The 25,195-nt window shown below is 43.7% G+C and overlaps 6 protein-coding genes across 6 annotated transcripts; 4 read left to right on the top strand and 2 right to left on the bottom strand.

Moving 5' to 3' along the window:
* On the top strand, positions 1-638 carry SERLADRAFT_383315 (uncharacterized protein; the record flags this gene model as incomplete). Its single annotated transcript, XM_007315815.1, has 1 exon — positions 1-638. The coding sequence occupies one exon, from the start codon at positions 351-353 to the stop codon at positions 591-593; it is 243 nt and encodes an 80-aa protein (XP_007315877.1).
* A 4,558-nt stretch (positions 639-5,196) lies between these two features.
* SERLADRAFT_435543 (uncharacterized protein) lies at positions 5,197-5,883 on the bottom strand (the record flags this gene model as incomplete). Its single annotated transcript, XM_007315814.1, has 1 exon — positions 5,197-5,883. The coding sequence occupies one exon, from the start codon at positions 5,881-5,883 to the stop codon at positions 5,197-5,199; it is 687 nt and encodes a 228-aa protein (XP_007315876.1).
* An 852-nt stretch (positions 5,884-6,735) lies between these two features.
* SERLADRAFT_435542 (uncharacterized protein) lies at positions 6,736-7,691 on the bottom strand (the record flags this gene model as incomplete). The annotated part of the gene is made up of 2 exons (XM_007315813.1): positions 6,736-7,248; positions 7,308-7,691. 2 exons carry the CDS (start codon positions 7,689-7,691, stop codon positions 6,736-6,738), a joined length of 897 nt encoding a protein of 298 aa, XP_007315875.1.
* Positions 7,692-14,160: 6,469 nt separating this feature from the next.
* SERLADRAFT_383311 (uncharacterized protein) lies at positions 14,161-14,604 on the top strand (the record flags this gene model as incomplete). Its single annotated transcript, XM_007315812.1, is given in 2 exon segments — positions 14,161-14,529; positions 14,544-14,604. A coding segment is annotated over 1 exon segment (153 nt), but the record flags the coding sequence as incomplete, so codon positions are not given.
* An 8,940-nt stretch (positions 14,605-23,544) lies between these two features.
* On the top strand, positions 23,545-23,995 carry SERLADRAFT_383310 (uncharacterized protein; the record flags this gene model as incomplete). The annotated part of the gene is made up of 1 exon (XM_007315811.1): positions 23,545-23,995. A coding segment is annotated over one exon (198 nt), but the record flags the coding sequence as incomplete, so codon positions are not given.
* A 297-nt stretch (positions 23,996-24,292) lies between these two features.
* On the top strand, positions 24,293-24,742 carry SERLADRAFT_383308 (uncharacterized protein; the record flags this gene model as incomplete). The annotated part of the gene is made up of 2 exons (XM_007315810.1): positions 24,293-24,399; positions 24,476-24,742. A coding segment is annotated over one exon (185 nt), but the record flags the coding sequence as incomplete, so codon positions are not given.
* Between the last annotated feature and the right edge of the window lie 453 nt (positions 24,743-25,195).

Below are 25,195 nucleotides of genomic sequence, written 5' to 3'. Positions count from 1 at the left end.
TAAACGAGATTGAGACATACAAGCAGGAGAATAAGCATTGCGACGAATTCTTTAGCCATTTCACAATGCTCATGGACAAGGCCGGATATGACGCTACCACTCACTTCGACGTGATCAATCGAATTCTCAAAAAGAATCTTCACTCTCGAATCTGTGATTTCGTCATCATCCAGAGAGACCTACCAAAAACATTTGCTGAGTGGAAAACGCAAGCCTACGCATGGGAGGCATAAAGAGAAGAGTTTCAGTTAGACGAAAGACGGAAGAGAGAAGTCACGCAGCCGTCGCGACCTATCAACAGACAACAGACGTATACGCACCAGCATGTGCAACAGCCGCAGCCACAGCAGATGGCGAGACCCCAGACGAATCAGTATGCAAGAAGGTTCGAGGATCAACCTCAGAGAGGTGTGTTCCCCGGACAAGGTGTACCCATGGATACGGACCGACAGAGTCGGTTCAGATTATGTTACGGATGTGGCCAGCCGGGTCATATCGCAAGGAACTGCCCTCTGAAGAAAGTTGCAGCTAGAGAAGCAACCACAACCCAGGAGGAGACAAAGACGAAGGATTTTCTCGAAGGTCAGGAGTAAGCACGGACTCTCTGACCAGTAAGCACGGTTCGGAAAATGTATTTGTAACTGATAAATCGAAACATGTTTCCCAAAACCCACGTGCCGAGAAATACGCTAAGCCACATTCAGCGGAATGGTTGGCTCGACGAATTAAAGACCAGAAAGAAGAAAGAGCCAAAGCATTGGTTCGGAACTGGGCCTCACCCCAGTGTTACCCACACATCACGACGGATACAATCAATTTACTCAAGCAACACGATGAAGAGTATATCGTAGAGCAGTTGAATGTGATCAAAGATTTCTCATCCCTCCCCCCATCTCATCAACGCAAACTCTCGCTACAATGTCAATTATCCACTATCGACGATCACCAGACGCATGTCATACCAGTTTTGATAGATTCAGGATGCACAGATTCTATCATTGACGAAGCCTTTGTTCGGCAACACAACATTTCCACAAAACCACTGCCAACTCGTGTTATTGTCTCAAACGCCGATGGAACCAAGAATCGCACTGGACCTTTAACGGAATATGTGACACTTCGCCTAACTGTGGCAGGTCGCACGGAATTAATGGACTTCCTGGTCACTGGACAAAGAGAGGCCAGAATTTTATTAGGACACGACTGGCTACGACGCACGAATCCCGACATCAACTGGCAAACAAACACTATCACGTACCCTTCTGATGATACGGAGTATCACCCTGAAGACGGAGATAGAGTCATCGCTGTAGACTTACAGAGCAGGATTGACAAAATTTCCGTCGAAAGCAACGTATCTCAGACCAAAAGCCAACAGATTGCGGAAGAATCAGAACGAGCAAAGTCAACACTCACGTTCAGAGACGTCGTTCCCCCGTTTTATCATCATTTTGAGCCAGTATTCACAAAAGCGTCATTTGATAAACTACCCCCACAACGAGTCTGGGACCACGCAATTGAACTCCTACCAGAAGCCAAAGGTCTAGACTGTAAAACGTATCCACTTAACCGAGACGAACAAATTCATCTTGACGAATTCTTGAAAGAGAACCTGGAGACAGGGAGGATCAGAGTATCGAAATCCCCTTACGCATCCCCGTTCTTCTTTATCAAGAAAAAAGACGGATCTCTCAGACCGGTACAAGACTATCGGAAACTCAACGCCCTCACGATCAAAAACCGATATACGTTACCCCTCATTTCAGAATTGATAAACCGACTCAAAGGAGCGAGATTCTTCACCAAGCTGGATGTCCGTTGGGGATATAATAATGTTTGAATCAAAGAAGGAGATGAGCACAAGGCCGCCTTCAGAACTAACAGAGGACTGTTCGAACCTCTGGTTATGTTCTTCGGACTCACGAACTCCCCAGCCACCTTTCAGACAATGATGGACCGACTTCTCCGAGACCTAATCAACGAAGGATCAGTTATTGTATACCTCGACGACATCATGATATTCACCGACTCGTTAGAAGAACACAGGAAGATCGTATCCAAAGTTCTTCAGATACTCGCAGACAATCAATTATATCTCAAACCAGAGAAATGTGAGTTTGAAAAGAAAGAAGTCGAATATCTGGGAATGATCATCTCCCATGATACGATTCGTATGGACCCGCTAAAAGTACAGGCAGTTGCAGAATGGCCGATACCACGAACAAAGAAGGAGTTACAGTCATTCCTAGGGTTTTCAAACTTTTACAGACGATTCATCAGAGACTACGGAAAGATTGCCAAACCGCTGACGATTCTCACCGGAAAGGTAGACTGGGAGTGGGCTGAAGACCAACAACGAGCGTTCGACGTTCTCAAAAAGACAATCACCACTTCGCCCACACTCGCAATCCCTAACGACGAGGATCCATTCAAAGTTGAATGTGATGCCTCCAACTACGCCACGGGAGCAGTGTTATCCCAGCAGCAAGAAGGGAAATGGAGACCGGTCGCATTCCTGTCAAAATCGATGAACCCTGCAGAGAGAAATTACGCTATCTGGGATAAAGAGATGCTAGCGGTAATGCATGCGTTAGAAGAATGGCGACACCTCCTCATGGGAGCTAAACACCAGTTCACCATATTCACCGACCATCAAAACCTCACCTACTTCCGAGACCCCCAGAAGGTAAACAGACGACAAGCTAGGTGGATGGACACACTAGCGAGATACGATTTCAAGCTAGAGCATGTGAAAGGCTCGGTGAACACGAAAGCGGACCTACTTAGCCGAAGAGTAGACCATCCGAGAGGCGAGAGAGACAACGAAGGACAGGTCCTTCTACCTCAGCTCGCGGAAGCAAACATTTATACTATGGAGGACGTGTTAGAAGAACACTACCTGGACGAGCTGCTAGCTTCGCAGCACAAACTAGACGATTACATAGTAAGGAAGTTGAAAGAAGATCCAAAGGTTTGGAAGAAACGAGACGGAATCGTCTGGATAGGAAATGAGAAAGAAGACGAGTTGACGTTAGGGTCCTTCAAAAACAAAATCTACGTACCCCAAGATCCAAAGTTGAGGGCACGTATTATCGAAGAAGAACATGACACCAGCCTCAGTGGACACCCAGGAGAAAGAAGACGCACGAAGGAGTAAACCGATCATTCTGGTGGCCTAGCCTCAGGAGAGATATCAGGAAATATGTCGCAGGATGCGAGATATGTCAGAGAACAAAGTCGCATCGTCAAAAACCGCATGCTCCCCTCCATCCAAATCCGATCCCTGATCGTCCTTGGCAGATAATCACAACGGATCTCATCGGAGCATTACCAGAGTCAAACGGATACGATGCTATCCAGGTTTTTGTTGACAGATTCTCGAAAATGGCTCACTTCGTACCAACGCACGTTACTCTTGATTCGTTAGGCTACGCCAAACAACTACGAGATTCGGTTATACGACTACACGGCATCCCGGAAAAGATTATATCGGATAGAGGACCTCAATTCATGTCGAACTTCACCAAGGACTTCTATCAAACCCTTGGGATTGAACCCGGTCTGTCAATAGGTTACCGTCCCCAAACTGACGGGCAGTCCGAATGAATCAATCAAGACCTGGAACATTACCTACGCACGTTCATTAATCACCGACAAGACGACTGGGCTGATTGGCTAGCCATTGCCGAGTTCACATACAACAATCATCTTCACTCCGCAACCAATCAGACCCCCTTCTTTGTAAATTATGGTTCTCACCCTCGTAAAGGAACCGGTCAGAAGCCTTCAGGGTGCTCGCAAGCTGCCGAAGATTTCGCAACCTCTATGACAAAACTACACGAACAAACTCGACAATCATTATTACTCGCGAATCAAAACCTCAAAAAGTACTATGACCGGAAACGCACGGAAGCACGAGAATATCACAAAGGAGATAAGGTGTGGTTAGAGGGAACTCATATCTCCACCGATCGACCGATGAAGAAGTTAGATGACAAACGATTTGGCCCGTTTACGGTAAAGGCAAAAGTCGGCCCATCCGCTTATCTCCTTGATGTCCCTAGATCCTGGAAGGCGATCCATCCCGTATTCAACGAAATCCTCTTATCACCGTATCACACGCCGGAGTTCCCTAATCAACCTCGTACCTCGAAACCTCCGCCGATCCAAGTTGATGGCGCAGTCGAATACGAAGCCGAAGAAATCATTGCTTCTCGGCCCACTAAACTCAAAGGGGCTAAGCTCGATTACTTCGTCCATTGGAAGGGATACCCGATCACAGAGAGGACGTGGGAACCCGACCACCATTTAAAAAATTCCCCCTCGCTTATTGCCACCTTCCACCGCAAACAACCCGCCGCCCCACGTGTCATCGCCTCCGCCGCTTTACGATTTCGTCCTTACGAAAATTTCACTACTACAACCGAAAAACCCCGCCTCTTCGACTGGATCACAAACCGCTTCACGGACTGCGGCGCTAAGATTCTTGGGACAAGAATATAAAAGGGGGGGGTAATGTAAGGACCATTTTATTATTTCCTTATCTTCACTATGTCTTGGTTCTCGAACGCTTTTCCCATTACGCCTCTGGCTCTAGGGCTAGAGGTATCGTTTGCCGTTCTACTTCTCATAGCCCTCACAGGCTTTCTTAACCATCGTTACCATTTTATATCACAGATCAGAGACTGGGCATCGCTCCCAGCCAGCCAGCACACTGGGTAGGGACTGGTAGTAGGCATCTCGCCAACCAGCTCCAAGCCCCAGTAAAGCCTGGTAATACTAATAACGCCTTATCTAGAATCGTACCTCATCATGAGGATACGGTTCCTGACCACGCGTGACAATCTTCTATTATTAGTACAAGTCTCTCACCTGCTGATTAATCAAGCCAGAAGTCGTACAATAGTTACTCTCCCTTTTTCTTATTGGTAGATTAATTCCTCAGACCACTTTTCGTATATTCTCCTTTCGGTCTGAGGAACGGACAGTTCCCTATATAAAGACGTACCTATTCATGTATAGCTCCTTAGCTTTCTATTACTGAATTTACCCGCTTTACTCCTCAACAAGAACCTTTGAAGCTTACCTCTCAAAGTCCTCTACTCGCTATATTTCTAGCGTCTGTCGACCTCAAAGCTCATTGGACCCTTACTCCCTGCAAGTGCAGAAGGAGATAGGTTTAGTTTTTGTTATAGTTTATCGTTGCCTCACACCTTGGTGCATGGTGTAGAGCTCTATGGCTCTACCGACTCGTCGTACTTCCTCAGCCGCCAGGGCCAAGTTGTCACTTCGTGTATCCTGCAGATAGATCTGTTCTGCAATGCGAGGGTTCACATTGCGTTCTAGCAGTTCCACTGCGTGTTCATTGCCAAGACCCCCTTGGATTGAGAGGGCCAGGAACCGGGTTACGAAATCATCCGTCCTCATGTTTCCTTGTTTGAAGGAACGGATTTGCTGACGCGCCCAGTCACGCTCAGCTTGCGGTTTGAAATATTTTTCGATCTCTGTTTTGAGATCGTCCCAGGTGGGCCACACACCCGCGGTGTAGCATTCCTGGAGTCTTACTTGGGCGTATCGACCCGCCACAGGTCCTTTTAGGCGAGATAGCACCGCAGTGGCTACCTCAAAATCGTCGGCGAAAGCGTCCCAGTTCGCCTTGACCCAAATCTGGAGCTTGATCCACCATTCGGCAAATCGCGCTCTGTCTCCTTCGAAGGCGCCAGGGTCAGCGACGACTTCGACTTTCTTATTAAACTTTTTCTCTACCGAGGGGGTTGCTACAGGGGGGTTGGCCTGTATCTCGGCGAGCTGCGAGGTTAATTCAGCTATCTGCACACGCATTGCGTGCAGTAGCGCATTCATATCTTGGGGTTGCGACGACATGTCGACTTGTTCTCTTTGGGTAACGTAAAAATAGGTAACTGGGGGTCCCCGCTTGCTATCTGCGGATCAACCTCTTCCCAGCTGAGTATCGGATCTCAATCTCCGACTACCCACACTATAGTATTTGAAAATGTATATAAAATGTAAACGTAATAAACCCTGGTCCGAACGGTTGTCAGGGGGTGGTCCACTTGTTAAGCTGTCAACCCTTCTCCAGACTGGCGGAGGCAAGTGCCCGGCCTGGTCAGAGGTATTCGAAAGTGAAAGTTTGTATTCTAAATCTAATCAACAGTGGTTCCACACCGACTGCTGAGCTAAGGTACTCCCCTTAACGCTGGGGGCCGCGTATCGAAGGTTTGCGTTCTTCTCCCGAAGCACTACAAGGCCGTCGCTAGGAGCGCACCTATCTGCTATGTGGGATATTCCTAACCGCTAACCAATCTCCTTCACCCTGGAGTCCGGGTGCCCAGTGGGACTTTTTTGCACAAACGTGTGAGAGAGTAGAAAGAGCGAGTCCTAATGTAACAACCAAGAGTTAGTTACTCTGGCGCACACAAGAACACACTATAAGGAAGATGTTGAGGGAGTGGTTACCCCTTAAGCTGCAGAGAGTTTGTTGGTATACAACAGGAGGACTCGCTGAGGAGTCTCCTGGATCTATTGGGGTATATATACTACTACAGGTTTGTTTGTACATATGTACTATACAGTTGATGAAGGCAGTGGCTGATGATGTCATAGGGTCTAGCCCGTATGGCCAGCTCCACTGCGTGAGAGAGTTAAGTCTAAAAGTAAAAGGAAGGCAACGCGGCGCGAGAAAGGGAAATGCCGCGTGGCACTTAAAGTATAAAGTTAAAGCGGAGAATAAAAAGGAAAGGAGATGTCCGGAAATTGTGTTATCGTAACAATGAGTACGAGAATCTGAGGACAAGGACTGACCATAGCATTCTTCTCATCTTCATACTCCGAATTATACTCGTTGGATGGAATGGTATCAGAGTTATAATTGTCTGGAATGCCATCAGAGCTCCACCCATTGTCACCATAAAGGGATCCAGGACTAATGCCTGCATGAGGGTCGTCATCTGGATCTGCATAGCTCATGCCATTCTCATCCATAAAACCTTTGGGCACTAAAACCTCCTTATCAACTTTTATGAGGTTTGTGTGGCTGGCGTTTAATATATTTTGATGGAGGCCCATCATTCCTGACGAGAGCTTGATATTCCAAGCACTGAACTGGACTTTGCACCGTAATTTCTCTCTCTTGGCTGTCTGAATTTCAAAGGCCTTCTGAACATTGTCGGGAGTAAGGTCATCCTTATCAGGGAGCATGAAAGACAAGCTCTTCGTAAGTTCTTCTACCTAAACATGTCAGAGGTCATTAATAAATTATTGCTAGCTGAGAGTCTGTGAATCCTTACCGCATGTTGGGAGAAGTGTTTTGGTACAGAAGACCCTATAGGTTTGATCTTTGTAGCAATCTTTGTGATAGGAGAGGGTAATTTCTTTCGAATTGGTCCATTATAAGTCTTCCAAGTGCGAGAATAAGGAGTGTATGTAGTGTCTTTTTTCAACGAGCGGGGCGAGCGTAGGACAGGACCTTTGTCCTTATGTATGATATAGGGCTGGGCACCTATGAAATTGGATTTTTCCCCCTGTGAAATACCAGCTCTGTTGTCACAAGGCATCTCAGAGTCAGAGGTAGGGGGGACATCATTTTTGTTTTCGGTGTCAGAATTACCGGGAGAACTGTTGGGAGATAGGTCTGGAAGATCAGTGAGCAGGACACTCTCACCAGAAGACATGATAGCAGGAGGAGATGATGATGCAGTAGTAGACTTACCAGGTGTATCGCAGACATGGAACAACCTATCCATGATGGCTCAATTGTCCTACTGAGGGGTGCTCTGCGCAGTTCAAAGATTGGCAAGAAGTTATCACTCACCTCAATGACCCTTTTCTCTCCTGCGTTCCAGTACCCTTTTCTACTGCAAATAGTGAATGATCTCACCAGTGGAATGATCTTGGCAACTTACCTACTAATCTGCCTCACTGGGAGAATCAAGGCATCCACCCATCGGGAACCACAATCTCTTATCACCCTCACTCAGCATATGACTACGGCCGACTACCGAATGTTTTAGAAGAGATGAATGCTGATCAATATGCACACAAACACATTCACAACATATTTTGGCCCTTTGCCTCACGGAACGAATGGGAGCTGGCAAAATTCCTGATAGAATTGCTCAATCAATTGCAGATTGATAAGTTCTTGAAACTTGCTTGAGTAAGTCTTCACTAGCTAGGATTTATCAAATGCTGACACTTTACTAGACTAAAGATCCGTCAAAGTTGAGTTTCAGTTCTGCATATCGCCTAACTTCTTTTTTGGGTACTTCCAAGTGGGCCTGTATGGAAAATGGAAGAAATAAAGGTGGGAAATTATCAAACGGAAAAACCCATGATTTTACTGTATAGGGATGGTTTGGAAGTTGTGAAGTTGCTTTTTGGAAACCCTGTCTTCGCTAAACACATGATGATGGACCCAAAACGAGTATGGAATAGCAAGGGTGAATGAGAGTATAGCAAGTGGATGACAGGTGACTATGCATGGGCTTTACAGGCATGTGAATCCTACTTCACCACAATTTCTCAACCTGATAAATATTTTAGGACCAGCTTCCTACCGGTTCTACACTTGTAGGGGTTATTGGTGCTTCGGACAAGACAACAGTCACTCGGGGAACAGGTGGCATAGACATGCACCCTACCTTCTTAACTCTCGCCAACATATTTTCTGACATGCGTATGAAAGCTACATCACACTCTTGCTGTGCACAGCTTTCCTACCAGTTCCAACATTCCTGGACTGCCATACCGAATATCAATCCATTCTGTCAGATTGCGTCTGGCATTCATGTATGGACATTGTTACAAAAAATCTGAAGGCCGTGACTAGCACAGGCCTGTGGATGGCTGATCCGAATGGTGTAGCCCGTCGAGCATATACACCTCTCGTTGCTTGGGTTGCTGATTTACCAAAGCAGCAAATGATAGTATGCACGACAAAGAATCTCTCACCAGTCTCACATGCTCGCTTGAGCAAATTCGGCGATAATCAACCACATCAACCACGGTTAGGCATCAATACACTGTTAGCTATCAACAGTATCCAATGCAATATGTGGGACTTTGCTAACTTTGTACCAGAAGCAAAGTCTAAAGGTCTCAGCAATGTTCATCATCCATTTTGGCGCAGTTGGCCTCTTGCAGACCCGAGTAAATTTCTTGTTCCTGAAATTCTACATACATGACATAAGTTCTTTTTTGATCATGTCTTGCTGTGGTGTAAAGAAGCTGTTGGAAGAGATGAGCTTAACGCACGTTACAGAAGCCTGCATGCAAGAGTGGGTTTCAGGCATTTTGGGAACGGTATCTTGCATGTCAAACAAATGACAGGACGCAAACATTGTGAAATACAGAGGACGATCATTGCAACATCAGCAGGCACAGTTACCCCTTCTTTCTTGCGAGCTATACATGCTCTTGTCGACTTCATCTATCAAGCTCAATCCCCTATGCATACTCTGTCATCTGTGAAGGCTATGGTGGCTTCCTTGTCTGAATTCCACGAGAACAAACAAGCGATCCTGGATGCTGAAGTTCATCAAGGTGCCTCTACAACCATTGAGCATTTTAATATCCCTAAACTGGAGCTATTGCAGCATTTTGCAGCATTTTGCTCGAGCAATTCGGAATATGGGGGCTGTCATCCAGTTTACAGCTGATGTCACCGAACATCTTTTAATCACACATTGTAAACATCCGTTTAGTGGTATCAACGGCCGCCTATTTTTCGAGATACAATGTGTTCGCATCCTCGACCGCTTAGAAAAAGCGCAAATGTTTCACTTATACACAATCCTCTGACACCAAAATATCTCCCTCATAAATTATCTTGTTTCCGAAGAAAGCTCTGTCTTAGCTGAAGTTGACCCCCGAGTCAAGCTGGTTATCCCGTGCTTTACCTGAAGAAAAACACATCTTCAGCATCCGACCCATCCGCAACCACTTTCTGAAAGGAATTCAGTCTACTGATGCCAAGACAGTGTTCCACCTCACAAAATACCCAGATATGAGGTTTATTTTGATCTAGAGAGCAGCGGAACTCTTTGCCTTGGAAGACTTACCAGGGGCTATAGCCGATTATGCATGAGGCTTATCAGGTTTCCACAGATATTCTGGGCCTACTGGTTGTAGCAATCTGTCATTCACGCATATCCGAGTGTGGTACAAGTGCAAGGTGCAACTACACTCAATGTTTTGTTTGCATATCATCATGCCTCCGCAAACTATTCAAGCGTATCCGCCTTTGCCTAAGATGCCGCTTGGAAACTGTGACGCAGTGAGTGTAACAACCAAGAGTTAGTTACTCTGGCGCACACAAGAACACACTATAAAGGTAGTGATGAGGGAGTGGTTACCCCTTAAGCTGCAGAGAGTTTGTTGGTTAACAACAGGAGGACTCGCTGAGGAGTCTCCTTGATCTATTGGGGTATTTATACTAATACAGAGTGTTTGTACCTATGTACTGTACAGTTGATAAAGGCAGTGGCTGATGATGTCAGAGGGCGCAGCCCATGTGACCAGCTCCACTGCGTGAGAGAGATTGAGTCTAAAAGAAGAATAAAGGCAGCGCTGCGTGAGAAGGTGGAGTTAGAACGAAAAAGGAAAGTGCTGTATGGCACGGAGTGTGAACTATAGTAAAAGGTTAAAGCGGAGAATGAAAATTAAAGGAAAGGTCCGAAAATTGTGTTATCGTAACAGTGAGACTGGGCAATCCTGATAGGATCTCCTGTGAGTGTAAGTGCATCAAGCTGGCTGGCATTAACAAGAATTATTAGTGATTAATTTCTTAATCTAGCTACACCGGTGGTACAAGTACGTATCATATTTCAGGCAATAGCACCACATTTCTCAAATTCGGGGCAGCCGACACATGGTATGAGGTGGCTCTGCCCCTGGTGCAATGTTTTTGCTATATGATAAATAATAATAATAATACTGTCTGATCAAATTGTTAAGTCAGTGAACTTATGCTGTCTGTAATGTATGTTAAGTCTTTGAATCCTATGATGCATGTTTGACTTGCTGTTCTGTCATTGAATGTCCTTATAAGCCTGCCTTAGACTTGTGCACAGTATACTGAATTCAAGCAGATGATTCATTGAATCTTTACAAACATCAACATATATTGTAACATAAAAAGTCTGTGGTATTACATTGATAAATTGTTGAGAAATTTAAAAAAAGACTCCAGAAATGGTAAAGGATGATAATATGGTCTGATATCAAAACATTTTAGTAAAAAGGGTGAGAATTGCAGAAAAATCTACTTGCCAGTCATGGATAAAGCCAGTCAGAATTTTGGGATATACCACATTGACCATACATCTGTCATTTGAACCATGTGGAAATAGCACTTTTATTCTCTCTCCTGAAGTGCAGCAAGGCAATGCAATGTAAAGTTGCCCATGTGAAAATACTGGAACACATAAATCCAGCCCAACCTGTGTCACTGATTGACCTTGAGACTGGTTGATGGTCATGGCAAAGGCAACATGGACAGGGAATTGACAATGTGATGGGCAATTCTTCTGATGAAGGTTCCAATGTGAGGTGTGGAATAAAAGCTATCTTTTCTGCATGTTTTCCTCCCAAGACATGGCATTTCAATACTCTTCTCTTTATCTCTATCAAAATCATGTGTGTTCCATTACAGAGTCCATTTAAGGGATCAATATTGCGGAGGAGCATAAGCAGATATCCAGCTTTAAGTTTAAGGTGCGCTTCAGGAAGGCCAGACTTGCAAGGAGTTCAAGAATTCCATAGGATAATGTTTATGCCCCTCTCCAACTACTTTATCAATTGACAGAGCTACTAACTCCTTTTCAGGGAATTTTGTGAGGATTGCTGAATTAAGGTCGCTAACAGCATTATTTTTTGTGGAGAGGATGGTGCAGTGGAGGAAATAATGGTCATCTTGGTCTCCATTTGCAATTCTAGGATAGGTAGTGTCAACTAATGAGTCTATGGTGTTTTCTGTTATAAGCATGTTGGCTGGAAGCTTGATAGTTCCATCTCCTGCAATTCCACAACCACCACCAACATCCAGGAGCCAGCTAGCAAAGGCTTCGCTTTTTGGAGTCCTATCCAGGCATATATTCTGTGTGAAATAGCAAACATGGGTATTTGTATTTGTCCACAGTTGTGACCTTCTAGAAGAGGCAGAAATAATATGTTACCTTGACCCTCTTGGAACAACAGGTGTTGTTTGGCAGAAGTCCCCTCCAAAGACCATTGTAATGCCTCCAAATGGAAGCTGATTATCCAAAATGTCCCGCAATGTACAATCTAATGCTTCAATTCCATGATGGTGTTGCATCAATGCTTCATCCCAGACAATAACTCTGGTATGTCTCAATACCTTATGGAGGTCAGAGTTTTTTGGAATCCATGTGGATGCTTCATTCACAGGAATAGGGATTCCAAGGCACAAATGAGCTGTGCGGTCACCCTCCAAGAGCAGGGTTGCAATCCCAGAGGATGCTACACATAGAGCAACATTATAATTATCCATTGCTCAAACAACAGGAGTAATTGTATTACAGAGATATGTTTTTCCCCTACCGGTACCTCCAGCACTGTGAATAAAGCAAGTTGTTCCCCAATTATGATGAATTGACTGCATGATGGTATCAAAAGCATTCCGCTGCTCTACATTATCTTTTAAATAATGATAATACAGTTTAGTGATCAAATTTTATCGAGTCAAAAGTCAGTGAACTTGTGCTGTCTGTTCTTATAAGCGTGAGAATTCTTCAGTGTGGATACAATTTTCACTGCGTTCACTACTACTGTACTGCTGCTCTGTGTTGCCACAAAAACCATGTGAGCAAAACTAAGCGAAATAACCAACACAATGTGGCTTGCACACGGCATTTGGGACCACTGTCCCCTTCGTTATAGATTACGGTGTCATGCACCAAAGTTGATTGGTAGCATGGACAGGTGTCAAGAATGAAGCAAATATTCAAAAAGACTTGCCTTTGCGCCACACAGGCACAGTGCCACGTGGAATAGTAATTAATATTGCCTTTTTTGAACTTGTGGCTGATCAGCACCACCTCTATTAGGCAATCCAGTCGCGTTCACCTTTGCTTTTCCATTTGGGCCCTCCCTTACCTTTTTTTCTTTACTCAGTTCCACCATGGGACCCTTACTCTCTTTTTTATTCTCACCCAATGGTCACTTCTGGATCCCTATTTTGGTTCACCTCCTTGTCACCTCCACCCTCCTCCTCCTCATCTTCTTTGCTCCCCCACCATATCTGATGTCACCACTTTCTATCCATTTCCGTTGCCTATCCGTCGACCACCATGTGCCGCTGCTGATATCAGCAAAGCCCTGGCAGCCGGTCCAAATTGGGCAAAAGGTCCATCTTCATGACGTTGATCTTCCATCATATACCATCAAAACATTGGTCGCTCATCTCACCTGGTTGGAGCATGGGTGGGTAGTTTTTGAGCTGGAGAAGGTTCATCCCCTTGCGTCGCCCATGTACATTGCCATCCCATTCACTTGGGTACACTTATCTTTTGTACATCGTCTTCGCTACAGCTACAGCTACCACACGCTGCCTGGGACTCACTTGTTCCAAATTGGAACTACTCCCCTCCCTCCCTCATTTGACCAGGTGGTCCAGTACAACCAGTCCATTGGTAAGGCCATGGAACTGTTGGAATTGGACTAGGTGGTGGACCGGTGGCTCCAGTTTCTTTTTTTCAGCAGAGCATTCATTTACAGTGCAATTATTTTTGATTTTTGAATCATTTTTATGGACACATATTTTTTTAGAATGCCTGACTGACAATAAAGGAACTGTGTTGATACTGATATATTTTTTTTGCTTTGCCCTTTTTTACTGCATCTTCCCATGACATCATGATTTTCTTACTCTCTTACTGCTATTGGACTTTACTTTATGGCTGTACAAACCTATAACATTACTTACACAGCATTCATTGTTCTATCTCTTTCTTTTTCTTATTTTGACAATCTTATCCTGTACTACCTATGCAGGATTTGTCAGCATACATTCCTTCCTTCATGTTCTTTCTCATTCTTTTTGCACAGCTATACTGTGCATAGCCTCCCTTTCTTTTACTATATAAACCCCTGTATTTTACCTTGTAAAAAAAACAGAACAAGAACTCGAATCCAGACTTCTTCTCTAAATCTCAAGTTCACTACTCTGCTACTTGTGATCCAGTGTGGTCACAACACTTCCCACTGCTACCACTGTTAACTGCTGTCATTGTCACTCGTCACTTTTTGAAAGTAATTGTCATCCCTTTTGATTAAAGTCCTTCTGAGCACTACAGTCTGTGCGTCAGGAGCCTGCTATCACTGGGAACTTTGTCACCCCGTCACTTTGTCATTCTCAAACCTACCTTGTGCTACGATTAGCAAGGTAGTGCTTGTCTATACTCGCCACAAAGCCCCTATCTTCTACATTCCAACTATCCCTCCTCCTCAAAACCCACACCCATACATTTCTGGGTTTTACTTTGAAGGATCCTTATACATACCACCCCATGAACAACCAGAGCACCCACTGTTCTAAAAGGCAAAGCCCATAAACAAGTTCCGTGGAATCTGGGAGGATTGTGTGTTAGTTTGTTTTTGTTGTAAGTCTGTCAATAGTCCTCGTGCTCTGGAAGACTAACATGACAATAGTAAATGTGTCCTTGGTGATATAAAGGACAAGTGGTAGTATGTGAATAGAAGTGTGAGGGTATGTGTGAGTTTGAAGTGTTATGTGACTAGCTTCAAGATATAGCCAACACTAGGTGTGTCAATGATAGTCCTTACTTGTTGAGAGACTAATAGGATAAAGATAATAATGTCCTACACTTGATAAGGGACAAACTATGATACACTGATGATCGATAGAATTGATAGAAGGGTGAAGCAATACTTGAATATGCTTCAGTGACTGACTGCAGATGAGCTTACACCAGATCAATAGATGACTGATATAAGTTTCTATAGTCCATCTCAAACTTATATCAGTCATGATGAATGAGATCTTTGTGTAAGGACCATTTCATTATTTTCTTATCTTCCCTATGTCTTGGTTCTTGAACGCTTTACCCGTTACACCTCTGGCTCTAGGGCTAGAGGTATCCTTTGCAGTTTTACTTCTCATAGCCCTCACAGGCTTTCTTAACCATCGCTACCATTTTATATCACAGATCAGAGACTGGGTATCGCTCCCAGCCAGCCAGCACACTGGGTAGGGACTGGTAGTAGGCATCTCGCCAACCAGCTCCAAGCCCCAGTAAAGCCTGGTTATACTAATAACGCCTTATTCAGGATTGTACCTCATTATGAGGATACGGTTCCTGAACACGCGTGACAATCCTCTATTATTAGTACAAATCTCTCACCTGCTGATTAATCAAGTTAAAAGTCGTACGATAGTTACTCTCCCTTTTTCTTATTGGTCGATGGATTCCTCAGACCACTTTTCGTATATTCTCCTTTCGGTCTGAGGAACGAACAGTTCACTATATAAAGCCTTACCTATTCATGTATGGCTCCTTAGTTTTATATTACTGAATTTACCCGCTTTACTCCTCAACAAGAACCTTTGAAGCTTACCTCTCAAAGTCCTCTACTCGCTATATTTACTAGCGTCTGTCGACCTCAAGCTCATTGAACCTCTTACTCCCTGCAAGTGCAGAAGGAGACAGGTTTCGTTTTTGTTATAGTTTATCGTTGCCTCACACTTTGCGGATATGGAAGACTGTGTCATCATTTACATTGACAATTTATTAATATTCACGAAGTCGGACAATGAGGCTGAGCATGACAGGATCGTGCAAGAAGTCCTTCGACGCTTACAGGAATGGGACCTATTCGCCAAACCCGAAAAATGTAATTTTAAAGTAAAGGAAGTAGACTTCCTCGGTATGATAATTGGCCAGAACAGAATCAGGATGGACCCTGAAAAAGTTCAAGCTATATTGGATTGGCCTGAACCTACTCGCGTCAAAGGAGTTAGGTCCTTCCTTGGCTTAGGCAATTTCTACCAAAGATTTGTTGAAAAATTTGCGAAGATAACGAGACCGTTGAACAATCTCACTAAAAAGGATATTGTTTGGCATTGGGGCGCTGAACAGGAAGCTTTTGATAAGCTTAAATGAGCATTTACAACAGCACCCATACTAGCATTTCCAGAATTAGACAATGAGTTTCGGCTAGAAACCGACTCTTCTGATTTTGCTACTGGGGCTGTTTTATCAATTAAATGCCCTGACAATCTTTGGAGGCCTTGTGCCTATTTATTGCATAGTTTGTCGCCTACAGAGCGCAACTATCAGATCTATGATAAAGAGATCCTGGCCATCATTCAAGCTTTAGAGCACTTGCGGCACTATTTAGAAGGTGCTAGGCACCAATTTGAAATTTGGACCGATCATAAGAATCTGGAGTATTTTATGACGGCCCAAGACTTGAACCAAAAACAGGCTCGCTACGTGCTATACTTGTCTAGGTTTAATTATAAATTGATTTATAAGCCTGGAACTTCTATGGGGAAAGCGGATGCTTTGTCCAAAAGAGAGGATCATGCCAACGGCATAGAAGATGACAACAAAGGTGTCACCCTGATAGACCAATCAAGGGTTGCCAATGTTAAAATCGGGCAGGATTCTGATCTTCTGGAAGTCTTCAAAAAAGACATCTCCTCAGAAGAGAAGGCGCACCTTGACGGCAATGAAAACTACTTATGGGAAGACGGGCTCTTCCATTTTAAAGACAAAATCTATGTGCCTGAGTCCGCAAGGATCAAGGCAATAGATAGACATCACAACACTCCAGTGGCTGGGCACCCTGGGTGGCAAACAATGGAGTTGATCTCCAAAAACTACATGTGGCCTAGCATAGTCAAAGACGTACAAGAATACATAAAATCCTGTCTGAGATGTGCCATGGCAAAGAATTCTCATCAACTGCCGGCCGGTAAGCTTATGCCAAATCCGATACCAGCTGGTCCCTGGCAGGATATATCGGTTGACTTCACGACAGATCTATCTGAGTCAAACGGGTATAATTCAGTAATGGTGGTAGTAGATCGCTTCTCCAAAGAAGTGGTGTTTATTCCCACCAATAAAACCATTACTGCCGCTGGTACAGCAGATTTATTTAAAGATTTTGTATGGTCTATCCATGGATTGCCGGAAACGGTTATCTCCGATAGGGGACCACAATTTGCTAGCAAATTTACGAAAGAACTATGCCGGATGCTGGGCATCAAACCTAAATTATCAATGGCATTCCGTTACAATCTCTATTGGACATTTAAGGACTACTCATTTCTCTTTACTCATCGGTTATACCATCGGCACTTCAGTCACCCCCAAAACATAAGCATTTAGCTTCAACTATCTGTGTAAATGTATAAAGCTAAGAGCTTGTTTTTCCTGGTATCATCCCAAGTGCTCCAGCAAGGATGGGATCATTCCAGAAGCGGAATAATACCACCCTTCTGGGATTTTCCCATGGTATCAGACCATGTACCATAGTGGGATTATCCCTCAGATGGGATAATCCCAATAACCTGTCACATGTCACATGGTATCAGGGGGATTGGTGCTAATACTAACATGTGAGAATGCTGGGCCAACTAGTGAAGATATTTCCAGTCTTTTCCACCTGAATAATGGTACTTTAGCCCAATATAATCAAGACTATTTTGAAATATATGAGTTACAAGTTCCTCATTGTAGCTTACTGCAAATTTGGGGAGAAGCATTCCCTTTTTTTTAAATGTGGAACATTATCAATTTCTAGATATAATCAATTGCAGGAACCATACACTAGAAAGATGCTGTTGTCCTTGCTGATAGATGTGATATGTGAGTTCTGCTTTTTTGCAAGGTTTATTATACCCTTAACTGAAGTAAAAACTAGGAAACACAACATAAATGCTGTGACAACAAAGTAATCTGCAGAAGGACATCGAATATTAGATTTACACTAGATCTGGCATATTCTGTGAGGAAAATCCTGACCTTGTAGAAAGTAAAACATAGTAAAAAGAAACATAAAGTCATGTTCTTGCAAAAACATGAATTTACCACTTTTGTGGCACTACCAAGGTATTTGATACCTTATATTGTACATTCTCTGAGAGTGGTTCCTGGGGGCTGCTGGCTGAAGGTCTATGGGGAGAGGGGGATGCTTGCTATGTACAGTATAATACACAAGATCTCCATTTTGATACTCCTACACTAGATGACTTGAGTGTGAGGATTAATTAGGCACTGCTTAGGTATTTAATACCTTGAGTTGTGCCATTTCTGGGAGCTACCAGCTGAAGGTCTAAGGGGTGACTGGTGCCTATATGCTGACTGTGTATAGTACAGTATCTAAGTCCACAAAGAATCTGAGTGCTGTAAAGGTATTCTTTTTTTAGATTCTTGAGAAATTGAAATGAATCCGGAAAATATTTTTTCATGCCAAGTAAGGTTTCTGCCAACATTCTCTGTCTCTCATATGATAGTGATGCTGTCTCACACCACTCTTTTTGGATTATCATTTTTATGGCAATATGTAGAACTTAGGTAATTTCCTTCAAAACTGATTCTGACCATTGACATTGCCCAACTTTTGATTTTTTTTACTGAGGATCATCCCACACTGATCTGGACAAATCCCTGAAATAGGGTGTGATCATCCCAGTTAAATCTGTACATGTCCCCACGTAACATGGGGTTACCCACTTCTCACATGGACAAATACCAGAAGGGGGTGGGATCATCCCAGTTCAATATGGACAAATACCATAAAGGGATGGGATGATCCCAGCTCAATGTGGACAAATACCACAAGAGGATGGGATAATCCCAAGCCAATCTGGGATGATCCCAAACCAATCTGGGAAAATCCCAGTTAAGCATGGTCAAATACCAAATGAGATGGGATGATCCCAAACCAATATGGGAAAATCCCAGCAAGAGATGGGATGATCCCAGTTAAGCATGGACAAATACCAAAAGAGGATGGGATGATCCCAATTGAATCTGGGAAAATCCCAGCAAGAGATGGGATGATACCAGTTTAACATGGACAAATACCAAAAGAGGATGGGATGATCCCAATTGAATCTGGGAAAATCCCAGCAAGAGATGGGATGATACCAGTTTAACATGGACAAATACCAAAAGAGGATGGGATGATCCCAATTGAATCTGGGAAAATCCCAGTAAGAGATGGGATGATCCCAGTTGAACATGGACAAATACCAAAATAGGATGGGATGATCCCAATTGAATCTGGGAAAATCCCAGCAAGAGATGGGATGATACCAGTTTAACATGGACAAATACCAAAAGAGGATGGGATGATCCCAATTGAATCTGGGAAAATCCCAGTAAGAGATGGGATGATCCCAGTTGAACATGGACAAATACCAAAATAGGATGGGATGATCCCAATTGAATCTGGGAAAATCCCAGCAAGAGATGGGATGATACCAGTTTAACATGGACAAATACCAAAATAGGATGAGATGATCCCAATTGAATCTGGGAAAATCCCAGCTTAACATGGACAAATACCAAAGAGGATGGGATGATACCAGTTGAACATGGACAAATACCAAAATAGGATGGGATGATCCCAGCTTAACATGGACAAATACCAAAGAGGATGGGATGATCCCAATCCACTCTGGCTGGGATGATCCCAGCTCAACATGGACAAATACCAAAAGAGGACGGGATGATCCCAAACCAATCTGGGAAAATCCCACCAAAGGATGGGATGATCCCAGTTAAGCATGGACAAATACTAAATAAGATGGGATGATCCCAGCTCAACATGGACTAATACCAAAAGAGGATGGGATGATCCCAAACCAATCTGGGAAAATCCCAACAAGAGATAGGATGATCCCAGTTAAACATGGACAAATACCAAATGAGATGGGACAATCCCAGCTCAACATGGACAGATACCAAAAGAGGATGGGATGATCCCAATCTACTCTGGGAAAATCCCAGCCAGAGATGGGATGATCCCAGCTCAACATGGACAAATACCAAAAGAGGATGGGATGATCCCAAATCAATCTGGGAAAATCTCAGTTCAACATGGACAAATACCAAGGGGGGATAGGGTCATCTCAAACCAATCTGGGAAAATCCCAGCAAAAAAGGGGATGATCCCAGTTAAATGTGGACAAATACCAAATGGGATGGGATCATCACAATTTGATATGGACCAATGCCTGAAGGGTAAAGCATCATCCCAAACCAGCCAAGGAAAGTCTTGGAAAGAGATGGGATCATTCCAGTTCAATCTGATCTAGAAAAATCTCCAAATTACATAGGATCATCTCACTACATCACAGACAAATCCAAGCAGGGGACAAGATCACCCTGAGTCAGAATAGGACAGGGAGATCCCACAACAGGAACAGAATTATCGAATAGCATGCTTAGGCTGCTGGTGACTCAGCATGACAGGGGAAAATACTCCTGAAATGCACTAAGGTTATTCTGTAACATATAATCATAGGTAAGTTCCCAGCAGCTTAAAATATTATTGTCCTTTTCCAGCAGTTTCCATTTTTTACATGTTGCAGTATTTTGTTTGTAAACCAACTATTATGTTATGGTAGGACCTGGATGAACCTAAGGTTGAACTGGGACAGTGATTCAGAGTAGCCCTCACGTAGGTTCATCCCAAGTCACATGAAATTGCATAAGCATGCAGAGCACACCTTTCAGCCATTTTTGTTTTCACAAAAATTTATAATCAATTGTATGCGTGGGGACATATAGTGGATAAAATGGGTGTTGGCTTGTGGATGCTGGGCTGCCACAAAGAGCCAGCAATTTGTCTCATGCAAGACATGTTCTGCCTTTGACAATGATGCAGCAGAGGGAAGGATAATGAATATATAGTACTTACTCGGACTGGTATCTTTGTGCATTTTTCAGTTCAGGCACTTGGATAAAGCTGCACAATTCAAAAAAATATCATATCTTTTGGATCAGCACATTAAATGGATTTGTGACATATCTTTGCCTGGTTGCAAGAGTGTTACATTATTTAAAGTTGGATGAGCCTGAATGAGAGGTATTGTAATCCTGCAGATGTATATGCTTGGTATTGTCAAACATCTTGTATTCCTTTGACTATAAGCCATTTTAAGTAACATTGATAGAAATCCAGGGTAGATAAATCTACTTTGTGATATGCAGTAAATTATATGATAAGTAGGAATGACAAAGTTATATAGTCAGTTAAGGAAAAGAGATATGGTTGAATTATCTCCTAATCAACTGAATTAAATCAGGTTAATTTGTAAATGGTTATATGTCACAATTAGTTACACTAACCTTTGGTCAAAGTCTCCTCCATCAATCTATAGTATATGATATTACACTAGAAGCTGGACAAATTAAGGTTCAATTGAGAGTAAACACCATTTGAAATTTGTATATATGTTATAAATGATGAAAGCAGGTAGTATTGTATTCTGCTTCATGGCTATTAGTACTATTGATAATGTATTGATGTTGGCTACATTTATGCAGGAACTATTTTTGCAGTAAAGCCCCCCTGACACCATGTGACATGTGGCAAATGTCTGGGATTATCCCATCTAATGGGATTATCCCACCATAACAAATGGTCTGATACCATGGGAAAATCCCAGAAGGGTGGTATTATCCCACTTCTGGGATGATCCCATCCTTGCTGGAGCACTTGGGATGATACCAGGAAAAACAAGCTCTTAGCTTTATACATTTACACAGATAGTTGAAGCTAAATGCTTATGTTTTGGGGGTGACTGAAGTGACCATCGGACCAATGACTCATTTCCTTCACGTACACTTCCGTTCCTCTCGCATTTGCAGTACCTATTATAGTACTTAGTCCTCAACGGACGGACCTAACTCCTATCACCAATTCCTTTCCATTATAAATACCATGTAACAGCAGTAGTATTCTCTAATACGATTCTACGCAGTTTATGTTGGTTTTGGTGATTCTGCACCTTTGTGCTACCTATATATTTTCATTCCTTTCTCTATCTATTCTTCTATCATTCACTATTGATTGTGTTCTCTATTATTTCGCCTTTGTGGCTGCTTTGTTTACCTTTGTTTACAAAACTTCGGACAGTACTGCAGAGTCCAATGCTTCCTATTCTCTAGTTACTCACATTGGACTCTAGGTACTGTATACCTGTCATACTCTCTAATAATATAGTTACTCACATTGGACTCTAGTTTTAGTCCCTGATTGCTCTCAGCAAGTGGCTAGACACTTCCTTCAAGCTTTGTTCTTAATAGGTTATGAGCCCTGTGCTCTAGCCATCTTCCTGACCTCATATCTCACCATCCAAGTGTCCTACTGCTTATCCACCATAACCATCGTCTTCTGGGACTCTTATTATCTCATCCATCACCTCAGATTACTCTGGTCTCATCTTGATCTCCAACAACAACTCCTTGTTGCAAGTTACCCCCATTTCGGACGCTTTTTTGGTCTTATCTGCACCATATCTCGCCCAATCCTTATCTGATCGTCCTGTAACTTCTACCATCGTCTTCTACGGCCTAAATAACCCTAGGAGACCTGTCAGAGCGGTTGGATTTGAGCTGGATCTTTCTGTGAGCCTTCATCATCATTTGACCACCTTTTGGCCCCCTATTCCATATCTCCACATCCTGTGCTCGGATCTTGGCCCTATTTGAGCCATCTACTACCCTATACTATTGCACTTTACACCCTCAATTTGGGGGCAATCCATCCACTCCATCATCCTCTGTGAAGTTCACATTTTTGGCACTTTCACCCCTATTAAACCCCTATTGCATATCTCCACATCCTGTGCTTCACTTCTTGTGATATTTGGGCCATCTATTACTCTATAAAAATGTTCCCTATACCTCTGATTTGGTGGCAATCCATCCATCTTATCTGTCTCTGCATCAATTTCGACTTTTTGCCCTATTTTTCGCTTTTTGGCATATCTGGTGTGTGCATAAAGCTCCAATCTTCTCTACTCTGTCCATTATCAGATAGAACAAGCCTATAGACTGTGAAGCTCGCCTGCATTGCCTCAGTTTGCTGTTGCCTAGAGCCTCTCTCAGTCTGCGGTGTTTGGGGAGCTTAAGTCACTTTGTTGACTCATATACAAGCCCTATTAACCAACACTGTCTCGAGGCGATTTCTCTGTTAATATCAGTGTGGAATTGAAAGGGGAACACAGGCGTAACCCTGTAGCAGCACTAGGAAGCCTTAGCACCCTCCTGGATCGCTTTTGGACGCTTTTTGGACCCTATTTGGACCTATCCTTGCGCTTTCTGACCCTCTCCATATCCTCTCTCTACCGCCTCACCATCTTATCTGCTCGCCTCCTACTGTTGCCCATTGTCTTTGCCACTATTCCATTGCCTATAGCCGTCTCCTACATCATTTATCATTGCTCTATTGTCTTATACAACACCCATCATGTCTGACTCTGATCCCAAGTTCCATCCCTTGTCTGGCACTAACTACCCCCAGTGGAGTGGTGAAATGCAAGCTTGGTTGATGACCAAGGGACTGTGGAGGCTCGTCTCTGGCGCTGAAAAGTGTCCTGGGACTGACGCTGAAGCAATAGAGAAATGGGAGTTGAGAGCTGAAAAGGCTGCTGGTGCATTATATCTCAATGTCACCAAAGAGCAGCGCATCCATCTTGATGGCATCATTGATGATCCTGTCAAGATCTGGGAGAAACTGGCAATTGTGCACGTCTCTAAGAAGCCTGGGACGAGATTTAATGCCTATGATGACTTCTTCTCTATCAGAAAGAAGGAGGACGAGTCCCTGCAGTCTCTCATGACCAGAATTGACGAAGGCATGCATCAGATTCAAAATCTTCGTCCTACTGGCTTCTCATTGTCTGAATTGGACGATGAATTGACATGCATGGCCATGATTAGGGCGCTTCCTGATCAATATGCCCACTTCACTTCATCTCTACTACTTCTGGGCACCTTGGACAAGACCCAGCTCAGGGATGCTTTCCTTGCTGAAGAGGTCAATCGCCGTCGTCGTGCTGAAGTCGATTCTGCCTTGCATTCTTCATCTACCACTGCCAATAGCACCTGCACCCATCCTAACTGCCATCATTGCAACCAATCCACCACCTCTACTCGCGTTCAGTGTGATTTCTGTGGTTTACTTGGTCATACCCAAGACAAATGCCACAGATACATTGCTAGTCGCCAACAGGCAGTGGAGGGTGCTAAGAATCGCTACAAGCGTGGCAATAAGGCTCAGGCAGGCTCCAGCAACTCTCAGAATACCTCTCAGCAGCCCAAATCTTCGCCCAACAATGCCAATTCATCTACTGTGGTCACTGAATCAGCTGGGAATGCAAGTCTTCGTTCCATTCATCCCTCTGATCCTCATTGCCCTCTCCAACTTGATGCTGACATTGATTGGAATGCAGACACAGGCGCCACTTCTCATATGACACCTCATCGTCATTGGATGCACCACTATACCCCATATCGTGTGCTAATCAAGCTGGCTGATCACACTGTTGTCTATTCAGCTGGTGTTGGTACTGTGGTGTTTAATCCTGTGATGAATGGCAAAGTGGCTAGGGCTGTGGAATTCTCTAGAGTGCTCCATGTACCAGATCTTCGAAATAATCTCCTCTCAGTCTTGTATTTAACTCGTCAAAGTGGTTTCAATGTCACTATTTCGTCTCATTCCATGTCCTTTATGCGTGACAACACTCTCTTGTTCACTGCAACTATCAATAACAACAATGCAGCATTCCTTGATGGATCTACTGCTGCTTGTGTTGAATTGGGACATTTTACTGCAACTATACCACTTGATTTGATGCTCTGGCATCGCAGATTGGCTCACCACCATCATGCTGATGTCAAGAGACTGATACAGAGAGATCTGGTCACTGGGCTTACACTGGAATCCAAGGCTGCTCCTGATCCTGTCTGTGAACCATGCTTGTCTGGCAAGATGCATGCCAATCCATTCCCCTCATCTGATACTCACTCTGCTCATCCTTTGGACCTCATCCATTCTGATGTACACCAAGTCTCTTCCCCCACATTCTCTGGTTATCGCTACTGGGTCACCTTCATTGACGATCACAGTCGATTCCGTGTTGTTGTGCCTCTTAAGGCCAAGTCAGATGTCT

Source organism: Serpula lacrymans (assembly GCF_000218685.1).
Source record: "Serpula lacrymans var. lacrymans S7.9 unplaced genomic scaffold SERLAscaffold_4, whole genome shotgun sequence".
Classification (NCBI taxonomy): domain Eukaryota; kingdom Fungi; phylum Basidiomycota; class Agaricomycetes; order Boletales; family Serpulaceae; genus Serpula; species Serpula lacrymans.
This window is presented reverse-complemented; position numbering and strand designations above follow the sequence as displayed.